This window comes from Falco rusticolus, chromosome 4 (genome assembly GCF_015220075.1).
Source record: "Falco rusticolus isolate bFalRus1 chromosome 4, bFalRus1.pri, whole genome shotgun sequence".
NCBI lineage: Eukaryota > Metazoa > Chordata > Aves > Falconiformes > Falconidae > Falco > Falco rusticolus.
The window spans coordinates 32,494,930-32,521,104 of NC_051190.1; the positions used below are offsets into that span (position 1 = coordinate 32,494,930).

A 26,175-nucleotide genomic window follows, 5' to 3' on the forward strand; every position below is an offset into this window, starting at 1 on the left:
ATGAAGAATGCACTGCCTAGACTAACCACTGTATCTATATTAAGTTGTTCTAAAGACACTATAAATTTTACATACACATTTATGTTTAAAGAATTGTCATACTTGGGATGCGCAAGAAGTTGATATAATGCGTGCTTATTATCATCCAGGCTCATCATAGCTACTAAAAAACACTTGATTACTTCCCATGCTTGCCTCCGGTAATATGGTTCTGTGTTAGCACTCTTCAAACAGTCCAGAGCAGTCTCAATTGCCTATAATGAAAACAAGACAGGCAGTAACCAAACACCTCTTGTTCTTAATATTTACAATTAGGTGATTAATCAAGGGAACAGCATCTTTAATACATATTAAAAGTAACTAAAAATTAAGAAATGCAGAGAATGCCTGAGCGTGTGGACTGGAAACTATTATGGCATGTGCTGTGCTTTTATAAATGCAAAGTTTCAGGGCAGACACATTTATTTCTGCAGTCAGAAAGCATTTGAAGTCATGAGTGAGTTACACCTTCATTCTCTCTCCCCACCTCAAGAAAATTTTCTTCACCTTCCCTCCAACAATAATTGCTGTTCATAATCCCCATACACTGCAGGTATACAACGCATTTATACACATATATAAATGGTATCAAAAACTGTTCTATCTTACAAATTACTTTGTTGTATTTTTCCATGCAAATTAAGAGCCACATCATACATGATGAAATGTACCCGTCAGCAACTTCTAAACACCGTTTACTTAATGGGAATAGCACTCATTTTCCTTTGCAAGATTTAATACATTTGAGAATTCAAATAATTGCCTAAAATATGAAAGCAATGAAAATGGAGGGTACATCTTTTTGGAAAATTTCTATTTTGCATATACATAAACACAGCTAGACACTTTTTATCCCCCCCCCCCCCAAAAAAAAAGGAAGAAATTAAAAACAAATGAGACAAGCTTTAAGTTAAAAAAAAAAAAAAAAAAAGTTTTGGAGCATGCAAAATAAGGAATTTCAATACTTGATCAACTGTTAATAAAATCTAACCATACATGCTTGAAGAGGATTATGCAGAAAAAGGCTTTCCTATAAAGTGGGCATTTTCCTTCTTTGAAAGTAAAACTATCTCTCTACTCACTGACTTAACTGTCATCCCATCACTGTTTGAATAAATTTATCAGCACCTCAATGAAAAGAACAATGAGTTTTACACAGACCATAGAAGTCTACCAAAGCACTGAAAGAAAACATAGATTTCTCATTTTCACTTTATTCCACGCCTTTCAATTTGACATTTCCTTTTTATAGATACAAAGTATTCAACGGATAACACTGTCGGTCAACACCAAGAAGCTGAAGACTGTTCCATATCATTAACCAACATGGATGTATAAATACTTCAGAAAACTTGGTTTAAATTAAACCTAGCGGGATAGGAAAATGTCAGCAATTACAGTATCTGTATGTGTTCAAGTCATCAGTTTCAGTACAGAGGAGCAGCTGATCTGCATTTTAAATATCATTTTTCCAAGCTGTTTTTAAAGCCTGTTGGCTGTATGAAGCCATAGAGAGCCAGCTGCCTGTAAAGAAAATTGTTTACTATTTTCAGATCATACCTACTTATGAAAGTGAAATTGAAAAGGTACGTATTAAAACTACAGGCCAAATTAACTCAGATCCAGCTTCACTTTCAGATCCCAAGAATTAAGACACAGATTAGACTGCTGTAATTAGTGAGACCTAAGTACTTGTGATGCATTGACGTGGTCGGATGAAAGCCAGTACAAGTACCATGTGGTTTTGCAGCTCTAAGTGGTACTTACCCAACCTAGAGACAACAAACAAAACCAAATCTCTGGAGTTGTTATAATAATCAACTCTGAAGAATTTCTACAGTAAGTTTTTGGTACGCTTCAAAAAGAAAATAGTGAGGTTTTAGAGTAGATTTCTGCTCCTAATCTAAGCAATACACCAAAAGTTAGGAAGGTGAAAAAAATGCACAGAAAGCATTTACTTGTGCCACTTTAGTTCCCTATCCTATCATTTTGTAAAAGTGGAAAAGCATGTTTAAACCTATTATTTCGGGGGTGACATATAAAAAAATGGTTTAAAGGGAAAATAAAGAAAGCACAAGCTGGCAAGCTTCTGCTAATTTTGCATGTCAAAATGAAGCAAGAAGTTAGCGTAGATCCACCTGCCTTACACAGAGACTCTCAACTGAGCATTATGTGGTAAAAATGCAAAAATCCTCTTTGCAGTCATTTCCAAAACGTTTTATCCTTTACCTGCCAAGTAAAGCAACTCAAAAATTATTTGAAACAAAAACAAAAAAAGCATAAGCGAGTTTAGATTATTTTTCTCCATTACAACATAGATTAATTAGAAATCTCTTTGTCTAACTGAAGGAATATTAAAAAAAAAAAAAAATCAGGTATGCAAGAGATCCTAAAACCTACTTCTCAATTGTGTAAATTCTGTAATACAGATATTCATTAACTCATATCTGGAACTGGCAGACATACCGCATATTTTATCAAGGTTTCAGAAGCAAACAAGCTTCCAAAAAGTCTGTAATAAAAGAAAATTGAGTAAAATAGTTTCTCAGCACAGAAAATAACTTAAGCCCTTACCTTTTCCATTGGGAGCTGAATGGATGCTTTACAGTCTGAAAATTCAATTGTAATACTGGGTCCTTGAATTTCTGTGACTACATATTGTAGTTTCTGCGATTCCTTTAACATCTTCCTGTTACTTCCACCAAATTTACCAAGTACACGATAAGCCACATGAGAAATACTGTCTGCAGGATTGCGCAGTGTACGCCACAAAGCCTGTAAGTATTTTAAACATTACGTGGTCAGGCCAGTCACACTTCATAATTTTTCAAGTTGTGATGTAAAAAAAAAAAAGTCAAGGAAAACACTTATTCTTATGTCTGGAACTGATCCTGCATAACCCCCAGAAAATATTTATCTATATTGAATAAAAGCAGTCTCAATTTGCAACCAATCAAGTGCTTTGTAACAAGGTTGTCCTAAATGCAGTTTTAGATGAGATTACTGTGATCGGCTACAAAATCTTTGCCACACTGAAATGAAGTTTCACATTTATGGCTAATATTGAACAACATTAGGAATTCTTAAAAAGAAAAAAAAAAAAAAAGCAGGCCAGTTAAGGCCGAAGTGAATTAACCTCAAAATGCTAGATTTTAAATATAAAAAGCAAATGAAGTAAGTATTATATTTAAAGGATAAAGCATATGCAAGCACTGTATTAGGGGAAATAGCCACATTTAAAACATTGTTCCAAATTTCAACCACATCATCTTCACTGTATATATAAGACTTCATATAGCTGTCAATCATGACATGCTGAAGGTAATTACTTTTCTCATTTTTAAAAAAAATTAATGAACTGTAATCATTTTCTCTACCAGCTCATCTTAAACATAGTAATATTCTTGCTATTTGAGTCCCAAGTCTTAAGTTCAACCCCTTAACAGGAGATATAGAAGAAATTATTAATTCACTTTTAAATTTCTCAGAGTTCTCAGTTTAGCAGCACAACACCAACTGGCCTTTTACATACAATTCAAACTGTATGGTTCTCATGACAGAGTTTTCAAGTTTTTATAACCAAAGGTTCACACACATTTCTAATAATATTTAGCAAATCAATGACCTCTTGTGGTCTAATAGGAAACCACACGTTTACCTGCATTAGCTCAGCTCGCACTGGCTGAATGTGATCATACAGAAAGTCTGGCTGCAAATTATCCACACACAATTCCAGAGTTCTTAAGCCTTGGCTAACCAGGGTCTGAGATCCATTCAGAGCTGACACCAAGGGATCCATCAACATCGGCAGATAAGGCAGTAATGAGCTCAAACGAACTGGCACAGTGAGGCAGAGCTCTACAAACAAGTCTTTCATGTGTTGTTTATGAAGGCCACTTTGCAACATATTAAGTCCTGAAAATGATTGGTAGTGTTATACACTCAAAGGAAAAAGACAGTCCATAGCTTATTGTTAAAAATTTGTATTTCCTAAATTCAAAATAACCTGACATCTTTAAATTCTGTAAAGCTTATAGCACTCTAAATAACATATTTACAAAATACAGTATCATCCATAAATATAACTTACATCTAAGGATGTTATGCAGCAAATGCTTTTGCAGGTACATGCATACACAAAAAAAATCATCTATGAATATTCCAAAATTTAATATTAGATTCAATAAAGTAGCATTTGAATACAGGGGATGAAAACCAGAAAAAGATTATTTGACCCAAACCTCAGCCTTGTTATCAACAGAAAAAAAACCACACAGAACAAACTGTTTTTGAAGTATCTGAAATCCTGAAAAGTAGCATTAAATGAGTTCAAGTACATTCACTGCCCCATACAGACTAAACACGTTCCCCAAGTTATTTTTCTCCCCATCCAGATTTTATATATTTCATAAGCCTAGCTAACACTTTTACAGCGACATATATTTTACATAGTGATTTACAAGTAATATACATATTTGCTAACTACAATAAAAATTGCCCCTACAGCTGTAGATGGGAACCACAGAATTGCACATTCCTGGCATTGTTCCCACCAGCTTGTCCTCAGGTTTAAGTAGTTCTCCACATTTCCTTGCTCACCTTCAGTACCCCTGGAACACAGTCCTTACAAGCACAAATCCTCAATTAATCAACCCGATTGTTTTTTCCATTTCTTTTTGCAAACTGGCACTACTTGTGTTTATTATGCACTTGCAGGTGCACTGACACACCCTCAAGTACAGAACCACCAGAGCTCATCTGTAAGGTCCTCCCCACAAAACTAGTGATGGCCTGGCAACACTGCTTCTCCTATTACTCTTACCCCTCAATGCTTTACGCTAACAAAGCAAAAAATTAAAAAAAAAACAAAATCAAAAAAACAAAAAAACAAAAACCCCACAACCAACCAAAAAAACCCAACCAACAGCCCCACAATGAAAAGCAGAAAAACAAGCAGCAGAAATTGTGAAGCAGCCAAAACTATGGAGCCTGAAGCAGCTGACAGTAAATGAAAACAAGCCACATCGAAGATAATCAACTGCTAAGCTCAAAATAAGAACCTACTTATCAGGGTTAGGGCTTCAGTTTGAGGGTTTTTTAATTACATAACATAACTTTATTACTACTATTTACACAAAAAGATCAGAAACTGGGGAGGGGAAAGAAGGTATTGCTCTACCTTGCAGTAAGTTTGGTAACAGCGGCAAGAATTCTTGATATAACAGATCGTGACTGCCTCCTCCGATAGATCTGAACAGTGCTCTGAGCAGCAGGAAATAGTTGTAAGGCTCTTTGGCAGTCTGTGCAAGTTCCATAGAGCTGTTCACAATCTTGTGCAAATGTGGCTAAAAAAAAAATAAAATATGCTTTAAGATTAAAAATGATCGATTTTATCATCATTACACTGTACGAGTTTAGCATGAAACAAGTTTTTCAGATAAAAAGCCTTCCGCTATTCCAAGTACTACAACATATGCTGATTTTATACCGCTGTTGAAGAATTGTTGAAAAGTAAACCTGTATTTGAACAGTATCAAGAACCTAGAGCGCTGTTTAATTAGTTAAACCCTGCTTTCATATTAGCCAAATGATCAATTCTGCTTGCTACTTCCAGCAATAACTTCATTAGAACAACGAAACATACTGTAAATCTGACACAATGAAAAATATTTGCTCCACAGAACCTAGGGACGTGTAGCAGAAATCAGAAGAAGTGTCAGAATGACAAGAGAAGACATTTCACAATATTAATTTACTACTGATCTAATTTCATCACTAATTCTTCATTTTCGTGAATGCTAAAATTTTACTTTGAAAGCAAACTTTTACAAGTAAAAAAACAGCTATGAAACTGGTGGCCTTCAAGAACAGAGGACATCAACAGTTTGCAAGAATCATTAAAAATAATTGATAAAGACAAGGATTCCCACGGATCAGGGACAAACAGTGACACAACGCTGGATTTTATTAACATCCAAAAGCTTTCTATACTGCTATGCAAATACTGCAAATAGCCTTCATCATTCAGTTAAATTGTCTACCCAAGGCCCGTATCATCAATCCTGTGGAAGCAAAACAAAAAAAACACCACCCCAAAAAAACCACCCACAACAGAAGCATCAGACTGTGAAGGTAGTAAATCGCACTCTTTACATTGAATTTGCAGCTTATAAAATCCTAATGACCTTGATTCTGATGACAAACTAGAAGAATTTAAGCAAGATTATATGAATATTGGTTCATACTACTTATGAATATTCCTTCATATTACTTTTATCTTTCAAAGAATCTGGAAACTAGTAGTCCCTACTCTGTTCTGCACAGAAAACTGAACTAAACTTACTGTTAAAAATCATTCAGCACCGAAACAATTATCACACAGTTACCTGTATCAGAAATTTTAAGTTGGAAGAAGAGAAATAGAGAGAAATTATGAGAGAAGGAGCAGCGTTCAATTATTTCTGAATATAGGCAGCTGTTACTTTTATGATTAAAAACACACTAGCTTCAAGCTCAGTATTTCTAACCTCACTGAATGATGACCTCATCAACATAAATAGATCCTTGGAATACACAGGCAATATGTTGTCAATAGAAAAAGAATAGCATTCCTTAACCTAGACTTCTTAAAAGCACAGAAGTAACTGACTCGAGAGGTACATGTCATCGAATATGACATGAATGAACAAGATTCACGAACACACAAAAAAGTGATTCCAGTCTAAGCAAAAGTCTTAAATTAATATGGAAACAAAGGGGAAAAAACATGCAAGAAGATAAGCATATCCTGACCATGAAGTTACACAGGTCTGTGGTAATCCTAATCAGGCCACAAGCACATATCAGTCATTTATACTCAGAATTAGTATGTCACTTTATAGTTTCAAATATGAAGCAAACGTTCACAGAAACCATCTCATAAATAAGGCAATGTACTGGGCATTTGGAAAAAATGGAGATATATCACTAACAGTGGTTCAAACATGAAAACACTATAAAATGTTAGTGTAAAACAAAATTTCTTCACACATCTGAAGAACGTATTAAGTCAAAACAGATTTTTTTTTTTTATTTTTAACACAAATGACCTTTACCTTCAGCATTTGTTCGTTTTCAGCTGCAAATAGTGAAACTGAGCCAAAGACTAACTTGAACAGCTTGAGATACAGATTGGAGAGTTCCACATTAGAGCCCATTTCTGGCAGCCGATCCAGAAGATACTCTACCAAAATCGTTGCAAAGAGGGCAGAGGTAGTAGGGTTTGCCAAGAAGGAATTGGCAACAATCTGTAAAAGGAAACCACAAGAGTTATTGTTGCTGTAATGAAAAGAACAGAGGGATAAATGCACTACCAATTTAAAACAAAAAACTAAGACAGATTTCTTTCCCCACCTCCACCGCTACCCAAGTGATTCAGGTTATTCTCAATGGAAAACAAACATGCATATTACTTAGGTATTCAAGTTTAATGTTTATTATAGGACTCATGTTCTGTAAAACTGCAGAACACTAACACTACCTGAAGAAAAAAAGAACTCCACAATGTTAATACTTTTCAAGAATAAAGTCCATTCGTATCTTCTAAACTGAAGTGCTCATGTTTGTATTGCATCATTTAATCTGGAGAGTTTTTGAAAACCCATCTTTACAAAGTATTTTTATAGACTGCTTCAAATCTTGCATGCTGATTTCAACATTACCATTTATAAATCCAGCCTTGTGTACTTCCAAGGCATAAGCTATTTTTTAAGTGCTCTTTATTATCATCTGAAAAAAGTAAACAAAAACATAATACCTGGAGAGCATAGTTTTTTGAGATTCTCTCCACCATATAAGGAACAGTAGTTTGAAAGATTTCTTTAAAAGTTAAAGGGTTCATCATTGTGAACACACCAGCAAAATGCTCGAGAACTTCCTTCTCCTCTTTCATTCTGACTGTCTGACAATTTGCTACTCGAACATAGGTCTGTCCATTTCCTGCTATTTGGACCTACAGCAATTGAGAAAACACATATATTGGTTACAGAATTTGAATAACTTTTCCCCCACTACTCTTAAAAAAAGGTTTTGGAAAAACCTGATATACTACAGGTTTCACATGCAAGCCCCATACAATTAGAAGTTGGGCCAAGAGCCAACAGTGACAATGAAAATATTAAAATAAGAGTTTTCCGCACAGATTTTAAAACCATGAAGTCAGGGTGGAAAACAACTACAGCAGGAGATATCACAGTGCATTCCTAAAGTTACGTAATTCCAGATCATGTACATTGGCATTTCATCACTACTTTAACTACAGAACATAAACACAGCCACGTGAATGCTTCAACTGATGCAAAAAATATCACTTTGAAGAAAAGATCTAATCCGCTATGTGAAAGACCATTTTTTTCCAGTCTAACCTGCCTGCATAAACACAGACAATAACAGCGTTAAAAAAATAATTTATTCCTTGCAAGCAATAAGTACTTCGAAATTCATGAAATTTCCTAATAGCTGTGGTCCTGAAGTTGAAGATTTAATGAAAATATACTACATGTGAAATTTGTCTTCTAGCTGACAAACAAATCCTTATTAAAAGATCTAACACACAGTAACTGTATAAATAAGAGTGCTATGCAGCCAGGTTACATACCTGATAAATATCTAAAGCTTGCATTGCATATTTTACCAGTTTTATATATATTTGAGTCTCCTTAGGTTGTAACTGCTTATTGGGAATGAACTGTGCTTCTGAAAAAAGATAAAGAATAAGACAGTAGTTAACCATTAAAAATACTATTTGCTTTCATGCTAGGGAGTTTTAACTGTAGAATTACAAAAGATAAAAATAATTAAATAGATGCAGTTTTACCACCAGGAGCTTTGCATGATGTTATGCCCCACGTGATTGTCTTGACACCACAGACCAAAGTTTTTACCAAGCTTCGACAATCTGTGACCTGAAATGTCTGTTTATCTTCTTTTTCTTTCTCCCCTTGTTTTTCAAATACAGGTACTGGTGCAGGGGCCACTGGAGTGGCTGGGGCAGGAGATGGAACAGGAACAGGTGCTGCATTTGCTGCTGTTGGTACTCCAGGTAATGCGGCTTCAGCAGCCCCAAGTTCAGACTGTGGCTTGCATTTTTTAAAAATTACAGAAAGCTGGTACCGTGCTATGGTGTGGAATTTCAGAACAAAAACCTAAGGCACAAAGAGGGAAGGGAAATGAAAAAGCAGGGAGGGGGAAGAAAACAAAAAGTAAGTTTCTTCTTCAAAAATCCTTCTGAATTTAGTAATACTAATACTTCAATTCAGCAGACCAAGACCAGTAAGATTTATGACCATTTCTGAAGTCATTCAGATCACTGCAAACATTGTTGATACGCTTAAAGTAGTTTGCTTACCTTTAACAAGTTCCAAGAGTAAAAATATTTGCTGAAAACTAGTAAAACCATCAACTAAAATTGGATCTCTCTACAATTCCACTTAACTTAAAATGAAGAGCTATCTGAATACATTTTTAAAAATAAGACTTAATATTTCAGTCTAAAAATGTGTACTATTAAGCATAAATGCCTCAAATTTTTCAGACCTATTTGTAACATGTAAGATGTATTCAAAGATGTATTCATTTTAGGGTTAAGTTTTAGTTTTATGCAATATATCAGATTTAGAAAGCAATAATCAATCTTGCAGAACAGTCTCCCAACATTCCTGCCACTTGGCCAATACTAAACAAGAGACATGTTGTACAAGGTTTCAGTTCAAAATTTTCTGTACTTCCCAGCTTTTAAAGTCTAGATGTACTCAGCTTGCTCAGATTTTTCCCAACTACCACCACAGTTCTGTTCACCCCCCTCTTCCCTAGATGTATCTTCTCTGAATTCACGTATTATTACAAAACGAACACTTGTTTATCAAATAAAAAACAACTGTGCAACACTACAGATTTTTTTCAAAAAGTAGGGGGAAAAAGCACAAGTTTATTTGGAAGACAACCCTATGAGAAAGCTACTCCAGTACGAGAAATCTGGAATAAAGGTCCCATTACAATGCATATTATCCAGATTTTTCACTTGCACTGTCACTTGTATTTTGCATTTAGGATGAAAGCCATTCCCTAAACTACTGCTACCTTAAGAAAAAAATAAGTTCACAGTTAATACCAAATAATCTGAAAATTACTAAAATGACTAAATCTCTTCCCTGGTGCATTCAGAACCACAACAGGCAGTCAATGACAGAGAAGCATCAATGATGCAGGGGATCCACGACATTCAGAATTCCTACATCTCCCTTTCCAAAACAACCAGCCATACAGCTTCCTCAGTTATCTTAAAGCATTAACACCAGTTTGATTTAGATTTCAAGCCATGTTCTCGCATCCCAAAATGAGATTATTAAATCAGTATTTACCCTAGAAGTGTTTTACTCTACAATTGAGTGTATCTTCATGTTATGGCAGAAGAAACACTACACAATCTTTTTCCATTAACAACCTGGCTACAGCAAACAGGTATTGCTTCACTTGCACTACACCAGGGAGGCCAGCTTTTCAGGTGCATCCCTGATTTAAGAAAAAAAAAACACAAAAAAAAGCCTCCATATAAGAAAGATCCTTAAAAAGGATCTGTAGATCCTCAGAGTACAAATATTTCATGTTTTACACATTGTATTGGGCTATGCCAAGGACCTGTGAAATAATCCTCTTTCAGGGTTTAAAAAAAAACAAAACAAAACACACACACAGAAGGCATTAAAGAATACCTTTCTTACATACCCTTAAGCAGTGGTGGGGAGGGAAGATTACAACTAAATTTTAAAAGAAAAATTTAAACAACAATAACAGTTAAGCTACCCCCAGCATCACAGACATCGTTTCCTTCTTTGAAAGAAGTCATTGAATGAATAAGCTGAGTTGGCAAAGCATCTCCCCTATACTTGAGAGATGGTCCCTGTTGCACAGCATTTTAAAAACCCTTCTCTGAGGTACTAAAATGAAATACAGTATGCAGACTGTTTCTATATACTCTCATTTCTGAAGAAAGGAGAAAGTAAAATGAGATTGGCAACATACTATAAAATAGGATATTCAACTTCTTATTGAATGTTTTAAATCAATACCTCCAGCATTCTCATGAGGATATCTCTACCATTTCCATTTTCCTGTTCACTTTTGGAACGGATACAGTCTACCAAATTTAGCAGAAGCTTGCACGACATTGTCTGGATACTGCTAGGCAAGGACTCATCATCAATGTTCTTGGCAAATAACTGGACAGCAAGGGAGAGATCGTTGAGTGGTAAATGCTGACGGACATGATGTACCAGGTCTGCCAGCGTACTATATGCAAGTGGTCTATCAGTAAAAACAAGAAATGAAGAAAACACATTGAGGACAATTAAAATTGTTGTTAATTGGACTTAACCAATAATTACTGCCCAGAGCTATTTCCAAGATTCTAAACCCAGATTTTCTACTTTTTTTATATGCAAATCCAGATCTCACACGGCTTTTACAATTACACAAGAGAATTATAACCTGTACAATCTAACCAAAGATGCATTCATTGATTTATCCCACAACACTGATATTACCTCTCTGATCTTTCTTCCCCCACTGCTGAACATCCCCAGCACATATTTTCATTTACATACAATTAAAAGCAAATTAGTGTGTTGTAAGCCACATTTTAAGCAGTGTTGGTAAGCTGTTTCACAATTAACTGCTGATGATTCTTCATTTCAGAAGTAGTTACAAAACCTGATAAATTTTTAATATAATTTCTTTTCAAATACCAGGTTTAAGCATCTAGCAGATACTACTCAATCTAATACATGTTGTCAATAAGGTACACTTGATACTTCAGCATGAGGAAACAATTCTGCCAGTTCATATATTTTAATTTGGTCTGCAAAAGCACCTAAAAACTAGTACATTTGGAGACACAGCAAGTAAGTATACTCCTCATTTATTTTTTTTTCAATTCAAATGAGTAAGTTTTAAGGTACTGATTGATAAAACAGTTTAAAATTTCATTCAGATTTTACACTGGACACAAGATGTATTTCTTGAAATACTGGGAAGATACTGAGTTGATTTCACTGTGACCACTGTTGTGGCTGTGCTCTGTAATTCAAAACATGAAATAATTTTCATTCACCCATTTATCTCATTTTGCCCTACACTCACACTACCATGCTACGCCATCAAAAGTGTTAAAGAACCACCACTCTTTACAGCAGCAGAAACCATTCGAATATTATGATCTAATAAAATTAGTTATTTAAAGCAAAGATTTAGGACCCTAAAATGTTGGTAAACCTTGAAAGAAACCAGCTGCGGCAGGCACTCCAAACTTTGTCATACCTCAGTGTCTCTCGGGCAGTGTATCCAGAGCCAATTAGTATAGATTCATCAAATAGTTTGTCCATACATGGAATAAATTCTGTAATTTAAAAAAAATAAAGAGAAAAAAGAAAAAGCAATGATTGGCAATGAAAAAATGATTGGCAAAATAAATAATCAAAATAAGATAGTTAAGCATTAAATCATGCAACTTAGGTATTTATACCTAAGTCAGAAAAGTGGTTTTATTATAAAATTCATTCCTGAAGCTTATAAAAGGCAGTGTCAGTTACAAGGAAACTTTAAATTAACCTCTTGTGACTATGAACTCCACTGACACTTGCCCCTTGAGTACACAGTACACAGGCAAAGCCACAGCACTGATGTTACAAAAACAGTTACATCTGGAAAGAGAAAAAAATGCTTATTTTCAACTCTGCAGAAATTTTAAAATGTAACAAATGAGCTACTGAAAAGGACAAGTTTGGGCAACACTGTACAACACAACTCAATTTTGCCTGGCATCTTATACAAGCTCTATCCCAAAATATAAGGAGCAACTTGCAGCAACATGCAACTTGGTGTCAAGGAACAAAAGGAAGATTTCAAAAACAAAATCAAGTGGCAAAGCAAGACCAAAGAGGCATCTGATTTTTAAATACAGAAATCAACAAGTTCATAGAATTGATTAGGTTGCTCTCCCCCCGAAGGCAGATGATGGAAATGACAGGACGGATTAACTGCTCCCACCTCCAAATAGCGCAAGCTAAAAATTAGTAAAAAATAAGCAAAAAGACAAATAAAGACAAAGAGGAATATCCAGCAGCCTCCATTCTCCACAGATTTCCAAACAATAATAAAGATAAAAATTCATCATTTCCTGAATGAAATCTGAAATAGACAAGGAATCAGTGAGGTCTACTTAAATGAAAAGGACAATATAGTAGCTGTCTTTGCTTTAAGAGAATGTGACATTCTGCAAAAATACAGAGGAAGAGAAAAGGAGAGCACTGGCACTGATTTTTGAGGAGGGCAGAAATCTGAAAGAATTACAGTGGAAAAAGCAAATTAAGAATGGGAGCAAAGATTTTGGATGCAAAGACAATCAATTATTTTACAACGCAACCACCACAGCAGTCATGATGTGGGAATAAATTCAGCCATAGCCAGCAAATAATACTGTGGAGAAATAAGGTGAGTCAAAAAGATGGTTGGAAAGGAACTACCTTTGATCATCAAACCACTCTGAAAAAACAGTCTTAGATGCGCTAGTGTTAGCAAAGAGATTAAGGCACAAATCCTGACAATGAAAAAAAGCAAAGGAAATGCAAATTGAGAGTTTGTGTGTTGAACACATTTAACATTCATATTCCTGTGCTGTGACTCCTAATGTGAGCTAGCAAGAGAAATTAAAACAAAGCAAGCAGTAATAGTTTACACCAGACCACTGATAGAACTCTCCTTAAACTTTGTAACTTAAGAATATTTTGCACTGAAATTAAGAAATGGTCACAACGTTCAGTCGTTAGAATTTCAGAAACGCCATACAAACCATTCTAGCTTTTTGAAATGGACACGTCAGTAAAAATTCTCAAAAGAAATGGCTTAATATGGATGAAAATAGGTAAGTTTCTAAATTCAATTTGAATTCTATCTTCTAAGCCAGGTTTTAAAACCTCCATCTAATATTTATGTACACACCACATTTTGCTGATATTCTTAGACAGGGGCAGTCTTTGCAGTGATAATAGTGGAGAGAGCGAGTACAGTTTCACCTCCACCCTCGCTTTTAGGAATCAGAAGCAAAGTTCCACAAAACACATCACAGTAAGGTACAATGGCATTATTTGTCAACTCTCAATCAAAACAGAAGACTCAGTCTGATAGATTCTTTCACTGAGAACAATAATGCCAATGGCAAGACCCACAAACATGAAACACTCTCCTTAACATTCATGTTTTCAAATAAGTTGCACTGCACCAGCAGAATGACTGAAGCCTGATGTTCTACAGCTAGCCAAAAAATAACCAAAGAAACAGCTTTCCATGTGACCACAATACTAAATCCCAGAAGTAGGAAACATGCTATTTTGTTAGTAAGCTAACACCACCTGTAAGGCATCACACTGCTCCATAATTGCTGTTAGCAGGAGAAAAAGAAAGGGTACCACCCAATAAAGATGAAAAGATAGAAGTTAGTACTTTACAGAGTACAATCATCTCCAGTTTTGCAATTCTGCCAAAACAGAACATAGCCACCGAACTTGGTTAATTCAAGCACACCAAAAATGGCTTTTCCTCTGCTAGAAACAAATACTATGAGCTGAATCAAACATACGGCATCAGGTTTTGACAAAACTACTTCCACTCAGGTTAACAGATCAGTATTTTAAAGTATCCATATAATTGTAGGAACAATTACAAACCAACACAAATGTTTATCCTCAAATGGCAATTACTTGGAACAACAGATACTTGGAAAACTAGAAAAGCTACTCTGCATACTGCTGGCAGACTGAACATCTTATTCAGATGATAATTTTTTTAAAGAAAAAGAAAAAAGACAAAACAAATATCACACACCCCCCAAAATAATCGAATGTATGTAATAGTCCAAAACAAGTAATAAGCAGTATGTCTCTTAAATACACAGAAATAGTTGAAATCTTTCCAGTTTATAGATACATTTTTAAAAATAAGTACTACATACGGTTCCTCAAGTCTGTTGTCAAGATGTGCTTAGCAGCAATCAGAAGCTCCTTCCGAAGGTGTGCTGTTTCAGCTGGACAGTTGGAGAGCAACTGCAGCATTCCTTTTACCATTTGCTGAGAGTACTTAGACACCAATTCCTATAACAAAAAATAGCATGAATACAATTATTACGACATTATATTTTAAAGGTTTGCTTTTTATTTGCAAAATAACATTCACGTAAAATTCACTCATTTCTCTTTAAGAAGTACTTCTAAAATCAAAATACAATAGCCATTCCATAGGTGCCCAGGGTGGGTGGAATGGCACATTTTGAGTTTGCATTCACATGAGAATCCTTCTGAAAGGACAACCAAGTATAGCCCCATCTTCAGATCTGCTACACAACTGCTCTTCCCTCCAATCCCCAATGCACTCATGGTGGTCACTTGCCTACCATTAAGTTAACTAGAGATCTATCTGTTGCACTAAGAGTAATAAAGTTAAAAAAACACAACCTACCTGGTAAATTCTTATGATGTAAGCCAAAAAAGACAATGTTTTAATTTGAGCAGCGATAAAATCGGCATACAATTCCTTGTTGTAAAGTTTATGTTGCCTGAAATAAAATTGAACAGTGTTTACAATTTTGTTCCTCCTTTTTAATACCTTCATTCAGAAAATTCACAGAAGTTTCAAATTACATCACCTTGTAGTGAGGCTCTTGCTTCATAACGGAATAAAATCATCATGGGAGAGCCCATTTTCAACAAGCTCTCTGCCATTCAAATTCCCAGAACCTTACGCTCTAAGTAGAAATGCACAGCCCTGAGGCAGCCATACAATTTTCAACTTTCTATAGAAAGCCAAGCCAATACATTAGCATCAAACATCTGGCTCCATTCCCCTAACTAGGGCAATTTTTTTCCTCCAAGCAATACACCCTCCCACAGCCTTGTCTGTCTGTCTGTCTCAAGCTTCAACCACTTATTCAGATTATTCAGGCAGACAGGGAAAGACAGAGATCTTACTCTTGCTGCCCTGCTCAGCATCACTTGCTGCTCCTTAGAAACCTCTCTGTGAAGCAAGAAAAGCAGCACCTGTCATCTGCAACACCACAAGGCTCTACCTAAGCTATGCGTTGGAAGAGCAAAAATACACCACTGGTGGTATAGTAAAGATTAACGAACAGCAAGTATCCCAGCTAATATGATCTCGTACTGTCAAGAGTCACATACTATTTCTGGTAATACGGATTTCTGTCAGAAACTATAAAAACTCTACTATTTAGAAATTCATTTAAAAAAAAGCATAATCAAAAAATTGGCATCTTCTGCACAACTATGGATTTTATCAATGCCATATAATGGGAATATTCAGATTTGCCAATTACTTCGCTTACAAAATTTTGACAATTTTAAGTCAAATAATCATTGCTACTTTTGAGATTAAAAGCAGTAAGACTAAAAGCAAAGATCAAAAGATGTAAGACAAAAATATTTTGGGCAATAGTGCATGGCACATCTAAGAAGTTTATCCCAAATATCATCAAAACACTGTTAAAACGCTCTTACCTTGCTTGAGCAGAAACCTGTATTATAATAGTGTTCATAATCAAGGGCACAAATTCAGCTACTACATTATGAATATTCAGTTTGTAGAGCTTAAAAAAAAAAAAAAAGAGGTATAATTAGAGAAATTTACAAGTCCCTTGCAGTCAACTTACTTGACAGCTAACAGAAAAAATGACAAAATCTCAGCAGCTCATTTTTAGACCATATTTTAATCCCAAAAATATATTGCGTTCATTTTTACTGATATGTTAGCTCGCAGAAGTTACACAAGCCGTTCAGTAATAGAAAGTATTTATATGCAAAATACTGGAGTATACTAACCTGATACATAAGAACAACAATAATAGGTAGCTCAGCCAAGACCTTTAGAGATAAAGATCCTCTGGGAATTATAGAATGCTGAAAGAAAGAACACGTGTCTTATAAACAGTTTAATTATTAATTCAAAGAAGTATTCCAAATACCTTTTTAAAGAAACTGCTCATTTTAATAGCACTATATTTAGCAATAATAACATTTTAAAAGCACAAAACCATATGGTACTACATTAAATAAAAATCCTGTAATTATAGCTGCATAGAAAATACATGGAGAGTTTCAATCAGCTTCTACAAATAAATCTTGATAGGAAAAACAAGCAAAAAGAAAGCTTATTAATTATCTTTACCTGCCCTTGTGATCTGGGGTATTGCGATACAGACAGGCTCATAGCTAAAGAGCAGTTAGAATACTCACTGTTCTTGTTTCACTATCTTCTCGCTCAGGATTTACTTTCACCACAATTGTGGTAATCATGCCAACCATTTCAGGAGTAGGAACTGTGTTCTCTGGAATCACCTGAGGATTCTCAAAATACCGATTCTACAAGCAAAGAGTAGAGGAAAAATATAATAATGCCAGTAACAGTCAAAAGGCCGTTTATCCCATTAGAATTCCTGCATATATTTTTTCCCCACAGCTTACCGCAGACATTTTTTTCTTCTCTGCACAGGACATTTACACAGCAGTATGTACCAGGACTACACACATACCCTGCAATCTTTCACTGCTGCTACAGCAAGAAGTGGAAAAGCATCCCCACCAAGGTGGTTCTTTTGCTGAAGAAAAAGCTCCCAACAGATATTCTGTACCAGTGAGGAAGAGCAGGCGCTGTTCTGCACAGACACCAAGCACGCTGAAGAGCTCTATCTGCTGCAAAGTGCATCACCTCACCCTTCCCTCAAAAAAAAAAACCCCAACATTTGGCAACATGGACACCGCTGCAGTCAACTGACCAGTGCTTAATTACCTAAGTTTACCTCGCTTTTCTCATACTAGTAATACTGTGCTAGAAACATGTTTTTCTAATTCAAAATCTAAATTTATCCATTTTAATTTATTTTTCTTTAAAAAATGTATTAAAATATTTACTTTGTATCACTAAATACAAAAGTAATTATGTTAATATATTTTAGAGATAAAATTAAGACATAAAAACCAAGTTTCTGACTATAGCAAGGGCAATTTAAGAAATAAAACGCTTACCACTACTTTTGGAAGTTCCTTGTAAATCTGTTTCACAAAGTCCAAAAAATGATGGATCTAAGAAGGAAGAAGTCAGTTTACCATAAAGAAAAAAAAAAAAAAAAAATCACAATTTTAGAATCTCTATATTAACAGTATAATCACATAAAATCTTAAGTCACCACTACAGTATATTTTCCATTACATTTAAAAAAATTTGAAAGTGTTCTCCTATTTCCTTCTGTTCTGCCAATATTCATTTGACTCACACTTGGAAAGAATCCAATTTACTTATCATCTCAACATAGTTCCAATAAAGTATTAGAAAAAATTACTATTAACCAACAAAGTCTTCCCAGGAGAAAAGCAAGTAAAGAAAGCAACAGAATAAAAATCCACACTTTCAAATACTCCTTTCATGAGTCACAAGACAGAAGCAAGGGGTAGAGGGGGGAAGAATTTAATATTCTTTTTCCAGGATTTTCTCTTCACAAGTTAAAAAGGCACCAATTCTCTTGCCTTCTGTGGGAATTTTATTACTTAGTCTAATTATATTGCCCATGAACACTAAAAGCAAAGACAACTCGGCTTTAACAATTTGTGTTTTTTCCCAGGGGTGCAAGCACTATCCAATCCTCTTTTACTTTACAGTAAAAAAAAAAATTAAATATATGGTTATCACAACAGATCAGCCAACACAAAAGAACAGCAGGAAAACTCAAACCAACCCACCTACCCACCTGAACAAAATAACAATTCCAAAGAGCATGGCAGTAAGTTCTATACCATCTAACAAGATTTATGACCTACTTCTTGAGTGATTGCTGGTCGGAACTGTTTGTGCAATTCAATAATTATTCTTAAGCAAATCAGTACATTTTCTTCATTCTCCGTCTGAAAAAATGAGAATCTTTAGTGAGCCTACTGCTGCATTCTTCAACTACTCCCTAAGTACTTAAAAACTCCATAAAATTATACTCAACTCAGCAACCTACAAGAGCCCCAGTAATATGAATTTGCATAAGCAAGATACCCTTCCTATGATACAACTTAATCTAATTAAATTAAAGAGTATGGTTAAAATTAAATTCATTCCTACTGGAACAAAAACCAGAAGTTGCAACCACTCTATACCATCAGACCTGTTTCTATTGCCCCACGGACAGTGAGACCCAAGTGGGGCTATTTACACACCAAGACACCTCCACGTACAGCAGGTTATTTTTTCGGAGCTTCAAATGACCACTCTTTCAGTTCCAAGTAAGAAACAAAACAAACTCTCTAGAATAAGATATCTCCCAGAAAAACATTCATGAATGAAATTTATCTAGCATGAGAAAATCCAAGTTTCCAAAGGACAGAACATGCAGAAAACCTGTAGGCAATAAGATACCACACTGGTGAAGCGTAAATAGAATGCCCTTCCACCCTTGCTCTAGAAGAACAGCTATTTGAAATCCTAGCCCCAGCAATTTTTGGAGATCAAGAAAGAAGAGGAAAAACTTCTGGAAACCTGAAACAGTTTTAAGAGAAAAAATAAAAATAAAAATACCTCTAGAAATCTAAACATTACAGACAGGATATTTTTGGTATGAAGACGAAGATGTTCGTTTGTTGGTATCCTGTGAATGATTTCAAGCACTAGCTTTCGGAGTTGCTGTAAAAAAAAAAAAAAGACAAGAAAATAAAGATATGATAGAACTTTTCAAAAGCACACAGAAACCAACAATTGGTTGCAACATCTTTTCAGCTTAATAATTCCGCATGCTTAAAAAAAGCCATTTTACTTTATGTGGACATAAACATATACAATAATTCTTCCTACTACCCACAAATGTAAATAAGGCAAATTTTAAAAGTTTACAGTTGAAAAACTGAGTTTCTTAAAGTCCAATTTAAGTATTTAATGACATACATTTGCCTTTCATCCCATAGTAAATTCATAAATTTCTAACATTCTGTTATATTCCAGTGAGAAAGCCAATTCTGTTTCACCTGTTTTTCCTCATTTTTCGTAGAAGCCCAGATTTGCAAAGTTTATAAGTAACTTTTTTTAGAGGCTGGACTTACTCAATTTCACTCCAAATGACAGATCTATTTTTAACACAAAGTCCATACATAAATCGGTTCATTAGGATAATCAAGTAGTTCGCCATACACATTGCAAAAAGGTAAGAGATGCTCCACACAGTTTACCTGTGCTGGCTTCTCCTGCAGAAACTGTACTTCTCCATCCTGTAGAAAGGTGAGAAACCTAGGGATGATGTGTTCCAAGAACGTAGAGTATTGAGGGGATGATGTCACATTCTAATTAAGAACAAAACAAAACAAAAAAAATACCAAAAATGGGGAGACAGATATAATCGGTATTACACAGATGACACTAAATTACATTCAGAGCCACTATCAAACATTTTCAGTGACTTTTTAATAGATTCAGTGATTACACGTGTCTGCTAACACACTACAGAGCACTATTCATGAAACAAACAAAAGTGAATACAAATTAATGTCTTTCCTCCAATTCCAATGGACTGTAATAAGATTTTTTTTTAACTTTAACACTGTCATCTCACATGGAAAATAAAATGGGCATAACACATGGCCAGTTTAAATAGGAGGAAAAAGAAAAAGCCAAAGCGCTTTAGACATTCTTGAACAAGAAAGACTGACAGGCACGCTCTCATTTCATTGCTCTAGGACTCCCAAGACTTTTCAGCCACTGTTAAATTGAGATTTTAGGTTTTTCTGCAATATGTGTACATGTACACATCACCCAAACTGACAGCATTACTTTCCACTGTGAAAACTATCTTGCACTACTGGAAATATTAGACAAGCAAGCTTTATCTGCCTTAAAAGAAAACCTAACTTGGCCACTGTGAGGTTTATTTGGAATCTCAGCTGTAGTTTATGTATATGCTATTAGGCAATTCTCTGAAGCATCTGTGATACAGAAGCATACTGGTCTGTTAATTAAGGTACAAATGAGAATGCAGCATTATTCTGAAAAATCTATACAGGCATTTCACATTATTCCTTGAACAACATAAAAATTTTATAAAGCCTCCTCCTTTTACAGATTTCCACTGCTATTCTCTACTTTGCAGTAACTTTTCATAGCACACAACCATAAATCATATTATACTAGGCACTGTCCAAATAAAGGGGCTTTTATTCCAAGGGCTTTTAAGAAAGCAGACAGATATCATAGCAAGGGCACAAAAACATTTTAAATACATGTGCCGATTTTGGCTGGGACAGAGTTTATTTTTTTCATAGTAGCTAGTATGGGGCCGTTTTGGATTTGTGCTGGAAACAGTGTTGATCACAGAGGGTGAACAGTGCTTCGACAGAGTCAAGGCCTTTTCTCCTTATTACACCACCCTACCAGCAAGTAGGCTGGGGGTAAAGAAACTGGGACACAGCCAGAACAGCTGACCAAAGGGATATTCCATACCATATGACATCATGCTCAGCATATAAAGTTGGGGGAAGAAGAAGGAAATGTTTGGAGTTAGTCTTCCCAAGTCACTACTACACGTGATGGAGCCCTGCTTTCCTGGAGGTGGCTGAACACCTGCCTGCCCATAGGAAGTGCTGAACGAATTCCTTGTTCACCTTTGCATGTGTGCGTAGTTTTTGCTTTACCTATTAAACTGTCTCTACCTCAGCCCACGGGTTTTCTTACTACTACCCTTCCAATTCTCTCCCCCATCCCACTGGGGGGTAGTAAGTGAGCAGCTGGGGGGGGGCTAATTGACAGGTGGGGTTAAACCATGACAATGTAAGACAGGATATTATCAACACCAAATTAACCAGCATCTTCTCTTCACCTTAAAGGGTTTCCCAAAGAAAGCCTGTCTATATCTTCTCTTCCACCTCCCCTATAATCTTTGCAACTTTGAAAGATTCCTAACCTTCCCAGCTTTATGCCATGACATTGGTCCTACTTTAGAGGAAGAAAGGAAGGAAAGTTTCTAACAAGAAATTAAACAGGTATTGCCACATTCTGGCTAAGTGGCTCACAAATTCATTGAAAGAGAAGTATACCTTCACAAGCCCAGCTTAAATTCTGAAAGCTTCTTCCCAATATCTTTGATAAACAGCAAAGAGCACAAAATTAGCTGCACTACTGATATCTATGAGTTGCTGTTCTGAACCATAGAAGAAACTAAAAAACCCCACTATACTACCCAAGTTCAGAATTATGCTGCTGGCACAAAAACATCAGAAGCAGCAACAGAGGTTGATTCTGGAAGTTTTTTCTCCTCCAAAACAGAGGCTGAAAAGACAATGAATACACTCCTCTCTCCCCATTTGGAATCCAGAATCTCTTGTCAAGAAATGGAGAAGGAAAAAATTCCCTCTGAAACAAGTAATTTCTGAAAAACATGATTCAAAACTATCACGCTTCCATCCAGAAACTAGTTTAGAGAGCAATATCCTCTGCTAGCCCAGAACAGCATCCTAACAACTAGCCCAAAAACTGGCACTGTCAAGTGGTTAAAACTATGCAGCACCTCAGTTTTAAACCTCCCTTCAAGAAGTCCTCCAGAATGATCAATCCACATTCAGTTCTACCCCTAACCAGAGAGGCATCCAGATCACTAATGCAGCCAACAGAACCTGAACACTCATTTTCAAACAGCCATTTTTTGAGGAGGAAAATAAAAAAACCAACATTTGAAGTGAAACATAAAACCTGCTGAACTTCATAGCTATTGGAAGCTGAAGCAGGCAATACAGAAGAGTTAATAAGGAGACTATGGAACGAGAAAATGTAAAGAAACCATCTAGCATAACAACATACAACAATACCGCCCCACAACCTATAGAGGAAAAAAGGAAACTAAAACTTTTTTAGTGGTTCTTGCTCCCTCAAGTATTTTCCAACAAGTAGAACTGTACTTCAGCATAAGTCAATTCATGATGTCTTTACAGAGGATCACACTATAGAAACAAGTGAGTTCCAAGAAAACATTATCAAAACAAATATTAAGTTCTACCCTACTGAAGACAAGAGCAAAGACAGTCAACTAAGCCTTCAAATTCTAAACAGATCAACAGTCTAAGCTGTTAAAACTATTATTTTAGTCAGATAACAAATTGTTTCAGAGATGGCAGGTCAGCTTAAACAGATACAAAACTCCAGAGGGGTATTTTTAGATAGTCACTTATGGTAATATGAAGCTCTGCTCACACCATGTGCATATATATGCAGAACTGTCACAGACATCTACTTATTTCCTCATACACACTAAGAAAAGATTAAGCCTTTTAATTTAGTTTTGTTTTATAATACAGTTATACCAGCTCTAATTTTTTTATTCCACTATGTTAACCTGAACTAAACAAAAAAATTCACTGGACAGGAAATTCCACTGATAACTCAGGAAGAACTAAAATTGGCACAGCTTTCAATATTCAGCATTCATTGGATGTAACTTTATGTGAAGCTTACTTAAAAATATCCAAAGACATTAAACAGGACTAGAACGTGTATTTACATTTCCATAACACAGATTAAGCAAGATCACTTCAAATAAAGTAGGTAAGGACAGAATGTGTTATAGTGGTAGCACTCCTTTTTAATTGCAGTATGACTAAAAAACTAGATACGGAGATAATTACAGTGATTCTGAGACCCTGAACTTTTTCTACAAAATATTAAGTTCTCTATCATTTCAGAACAGACAAAGATTAAATATTCAACTAAGTATAAATTCTGCTAAGACAAGGTTGGTTTAATACATGTCTCGCTTTTTTTCTGCTGCTCATCTAAATTTGATGGTCCAACACTACACAAAAGATGTCACCAGACATCTCCACTCCTGATGTCAGATTCTGCATCTGACAACTCCTCCCTCCCTAAGCTATGGAACTCAGAGGAATGAGAGGGTCCTCTTCTTCACAAGGGCACAATACATATCTGAACTAAATAAAAGAAAGCTTTAAATATAAAAACTACTTATTATTCAACAAAATAGAAGAAAAATCTATTACTTCACCTTCATTTAAATGCTTACTGAATAAAGATTAGAGAGTGAAAGAGCTAAGTCCAGATGCTGTAATTCTTCAACAACCTGGCTAGTTACTAAATATAAAGCTAAAATTACTTATATTGTTGTAACTCATTGATAAATCACAAGATACTATTTTTACCACATAATATCAGAAATCAAACCAACATACATTAATCACAAGACTGCCATTTCAGAAGGTTGGGGGGTTTGGTGGGGTTTTGTTGTTTGGGTTTGTTTTGTTGTTTTATTTACCTCAAAATTCTCACTGACTTCTTGCATCATTTTCAATTTGGTTTCATCAGCTGAAAATGGAAATTAAAGCAAAAAAGTTAAATTCAAAACTACATCACAAAGGAAAACACCAGGTCCATTGATCAAAGAAGCAATCAGATCTTATCAGTTTAGCTATCACTGCCCAATTATAAGGCACACAGTTCTCACAACCAACCATCATACAACCACACACGCACACAGCTTGCTCACTTTGGCTCATGCAAGTATTACTCATCACTTTGCTTCTTCAAAAATCAAAATTCAAATAAAATTTAAACTGAATTCAACACACGTTTATCAATTGTCTGAACAATACCATAAAGTTTGTGAAAACTACTGAAGAACTGTAGCTTTTCATAGAAAAAAAGTATCTCACGTGTATTGACATCTGTAAGAGCAGCCACAAACTGAAGGTATTTTTTCATCAAAGTGGTTTGGTCCACCACCGTAGGTCCTTGTGCCGAAACGAATGCCATCTTGGAGGACGAAGGATCAGCTTTCAGTACATAAAATCAAAACTAATACACCTACAAAAAAAAAAAAAGAAAAAATATTTACTAGTTTATACATCTGGTTAACAGCAGCTACCACATCACCACCTACATCCACTCTGACGTATCGGAGAGGACACATCTTTTCCAAAAGTCACAACTGTCACATTTAGTTAGGGTGACAAACGTAGCACCCCGCAGCCAGTGTCACAGGAACGCGCTGCCAGCCACAAGCAGACGCTGGGCTCCTCACACCTCACACGTTGTTCGGTTTCGTTGCTCCACGGATGCTCCCGATACCCCACAGCAGTTCCCCCCAGCCGGGTCCCAACCTCGCAGCCACCCTGGGACATATCTCAGCAAGACTCGCTCCCTGAGGTACCACCAGCTGCCCCGCCACCGCCAGCTGCCCTGCCTTGCTGGTCTGAGTCACTGAAATAAAAATCAGCTTGAAAAACCGACCCTCTCCCCTGACCTCGGCGCTCTCCCGGCAGCTCACTTCAGCCGAGCCGCCCGGCAGCGCCCGCCGCGACCGACAGCCGGGGGCCCACGCAGACACCCCCGCCCGGTACGGCCGCGGCCGGGCCCCGCGCCCCCTTACCTTCCCCGCCACTGGGCCGGTCGCCACCGGGTCGCTCCCCGCTGCCAGGGCGCCATCACGCCGCCCCCATCCCCGCCGAGGCACCCGCCCTGTGAACACGGGCACCCATGAACGGCCGCAGCGACACCTCCCCCGCCGCGGCCCTCAGCCCTCCCGGTTCCCGTCCTCGGCCCGCGGCCTCTCAGCACCGCGCCGCCGCGCTCCGGCCCCTTCCTCCCTCCCTCCCTCCCTCCCGCCCGCCGGTTCCGCCCCGCAGGCTGCGCCGCGCTGGGCCTCGCCTCCCGCCGCTCCGCTCCACCCCGCCCCCGCGCCCCGGCCTGGGCCCCGCCGAGGCGCTGCCGCCGCCGCCGCCCCCGGCGCTCCTCACCCCGCGGCTCCACGGGCCCGGCCGGCCTCGGCCCCCCACCTCCCTCCTTTGTTGCTCCCGGAGGCCGGCGGCAGCGCATGGGCGCAACGGAAGCTCCTGAGCCCAGTTCCGGCCGCCGCCTCCCGCGCATCTTCCCCGGCGGAGGCGGGCGCTGAGGCCTGTGGCACCGCCCCATCCCCTCACCGCGCCCCGGAGCCGCGGGCCTCGCAGCCCCCGGCCACCCCTTGCCCTGCCGGGCCGCTCTCGCCCCAGACGGGAAGGGCGGCTGCCAGCTCCTGCG

General features: G+C 37.1%; 1 protein-coding gene across 5 annotated transcripts in view; it reads right to left on the reverse strand.

Moving 5' to 3' along the window:
* Positions 1-25,689, reverse strand: part of LOC119146191 (transformation/transcription domain associated protein) — a 96,881-nt gene extending 71,192 nt beyond the window's left edge. For 2 of the 5 annotated variants that reach the window (XM_037383501.1, XM_037383499.1), the window contains exons 1-23: positions 25,529-25,689; positions 25,283-25,359; positions 24,813-24,963; positions 24,416-24,465; positions 20,334-20,444; positions 19,690-19,794; positions 18,948-19,031; positions 18,159-18,215; positions 17,370-17,495; positions 16,956-17,033; positions 16,635-16,723; positions 15,583-15,679; positions 15,080-15,218; positions 12,391-12,469; positions 11,145-11,379; positions 8,894-9,221; positions 8,675-8,772; positions 7,835-8,029; positions 7,134-7,325; positions 5,219-5,384; positions 3,698-3,954; positions 2,614-2,814; positions 103-254 (exon numbers count right to left, since the gene is read on the reverse strand). In XM_037383501.1, the coding sequence (XP_037239398.1) occupies positions 103-254; positions 2,614-2,814; positions 3,698-3,954; positions 5,219-5,384; positions 7,134-7,325; positions 7,835-8,029; positions 8,675-8,772; positions 8,894-9,221; positions 11,145-11,379; positions 12,391-12,469; positions 15,080-15,218; positions 15,583-15,679; positions 16,635-16,723; positions 16,956-17,033; positions 17,370-17,495; positions 18,159-18,215; positions 18,948-19,031; positions 19,690-19,794; positions 20,334-20,444; positions 24,416-24,465; positions 24,813-24,912 (2,939 nt within the window). In that variant the 5' untranslated portion in view covers positions 24,913-24,963; positions 25,283-25,359; positions 25,529-25,689. Of the gene's footprint in view, positions 1-75; positions 255-2,613; positions 2,815-3,697; positions 3,955-5,218; positions 5,385-7,133; positions 7,326-7,834; positions 8,030-8,674; positions 8,773-8,893; positions 9,222-11,144; positions 11,380-12,390; positions 12,470-15,079; positions 15,219-15,582; positions 15,680-16,634; positions 16,724-16,955; positions 17,034-17,369; positions 17,496-18,158; positions 18,216-18,947; positions 19,032-19,689; positions 19,795-20,333; positions 20,445-24,415; positions 24,466-24,812; positions 24,964-25,282; positions 25,360-25,528 lie in introns of all 5 variants that reach the window. The other 3 variants (XM_037383500.1, XM_037383497.1, XM_037383498.1) reach the window with 2 other exon arrangements.
* Between the last annotated feature and the right edge of the window lie 486 nt (positions 25,690-26,175).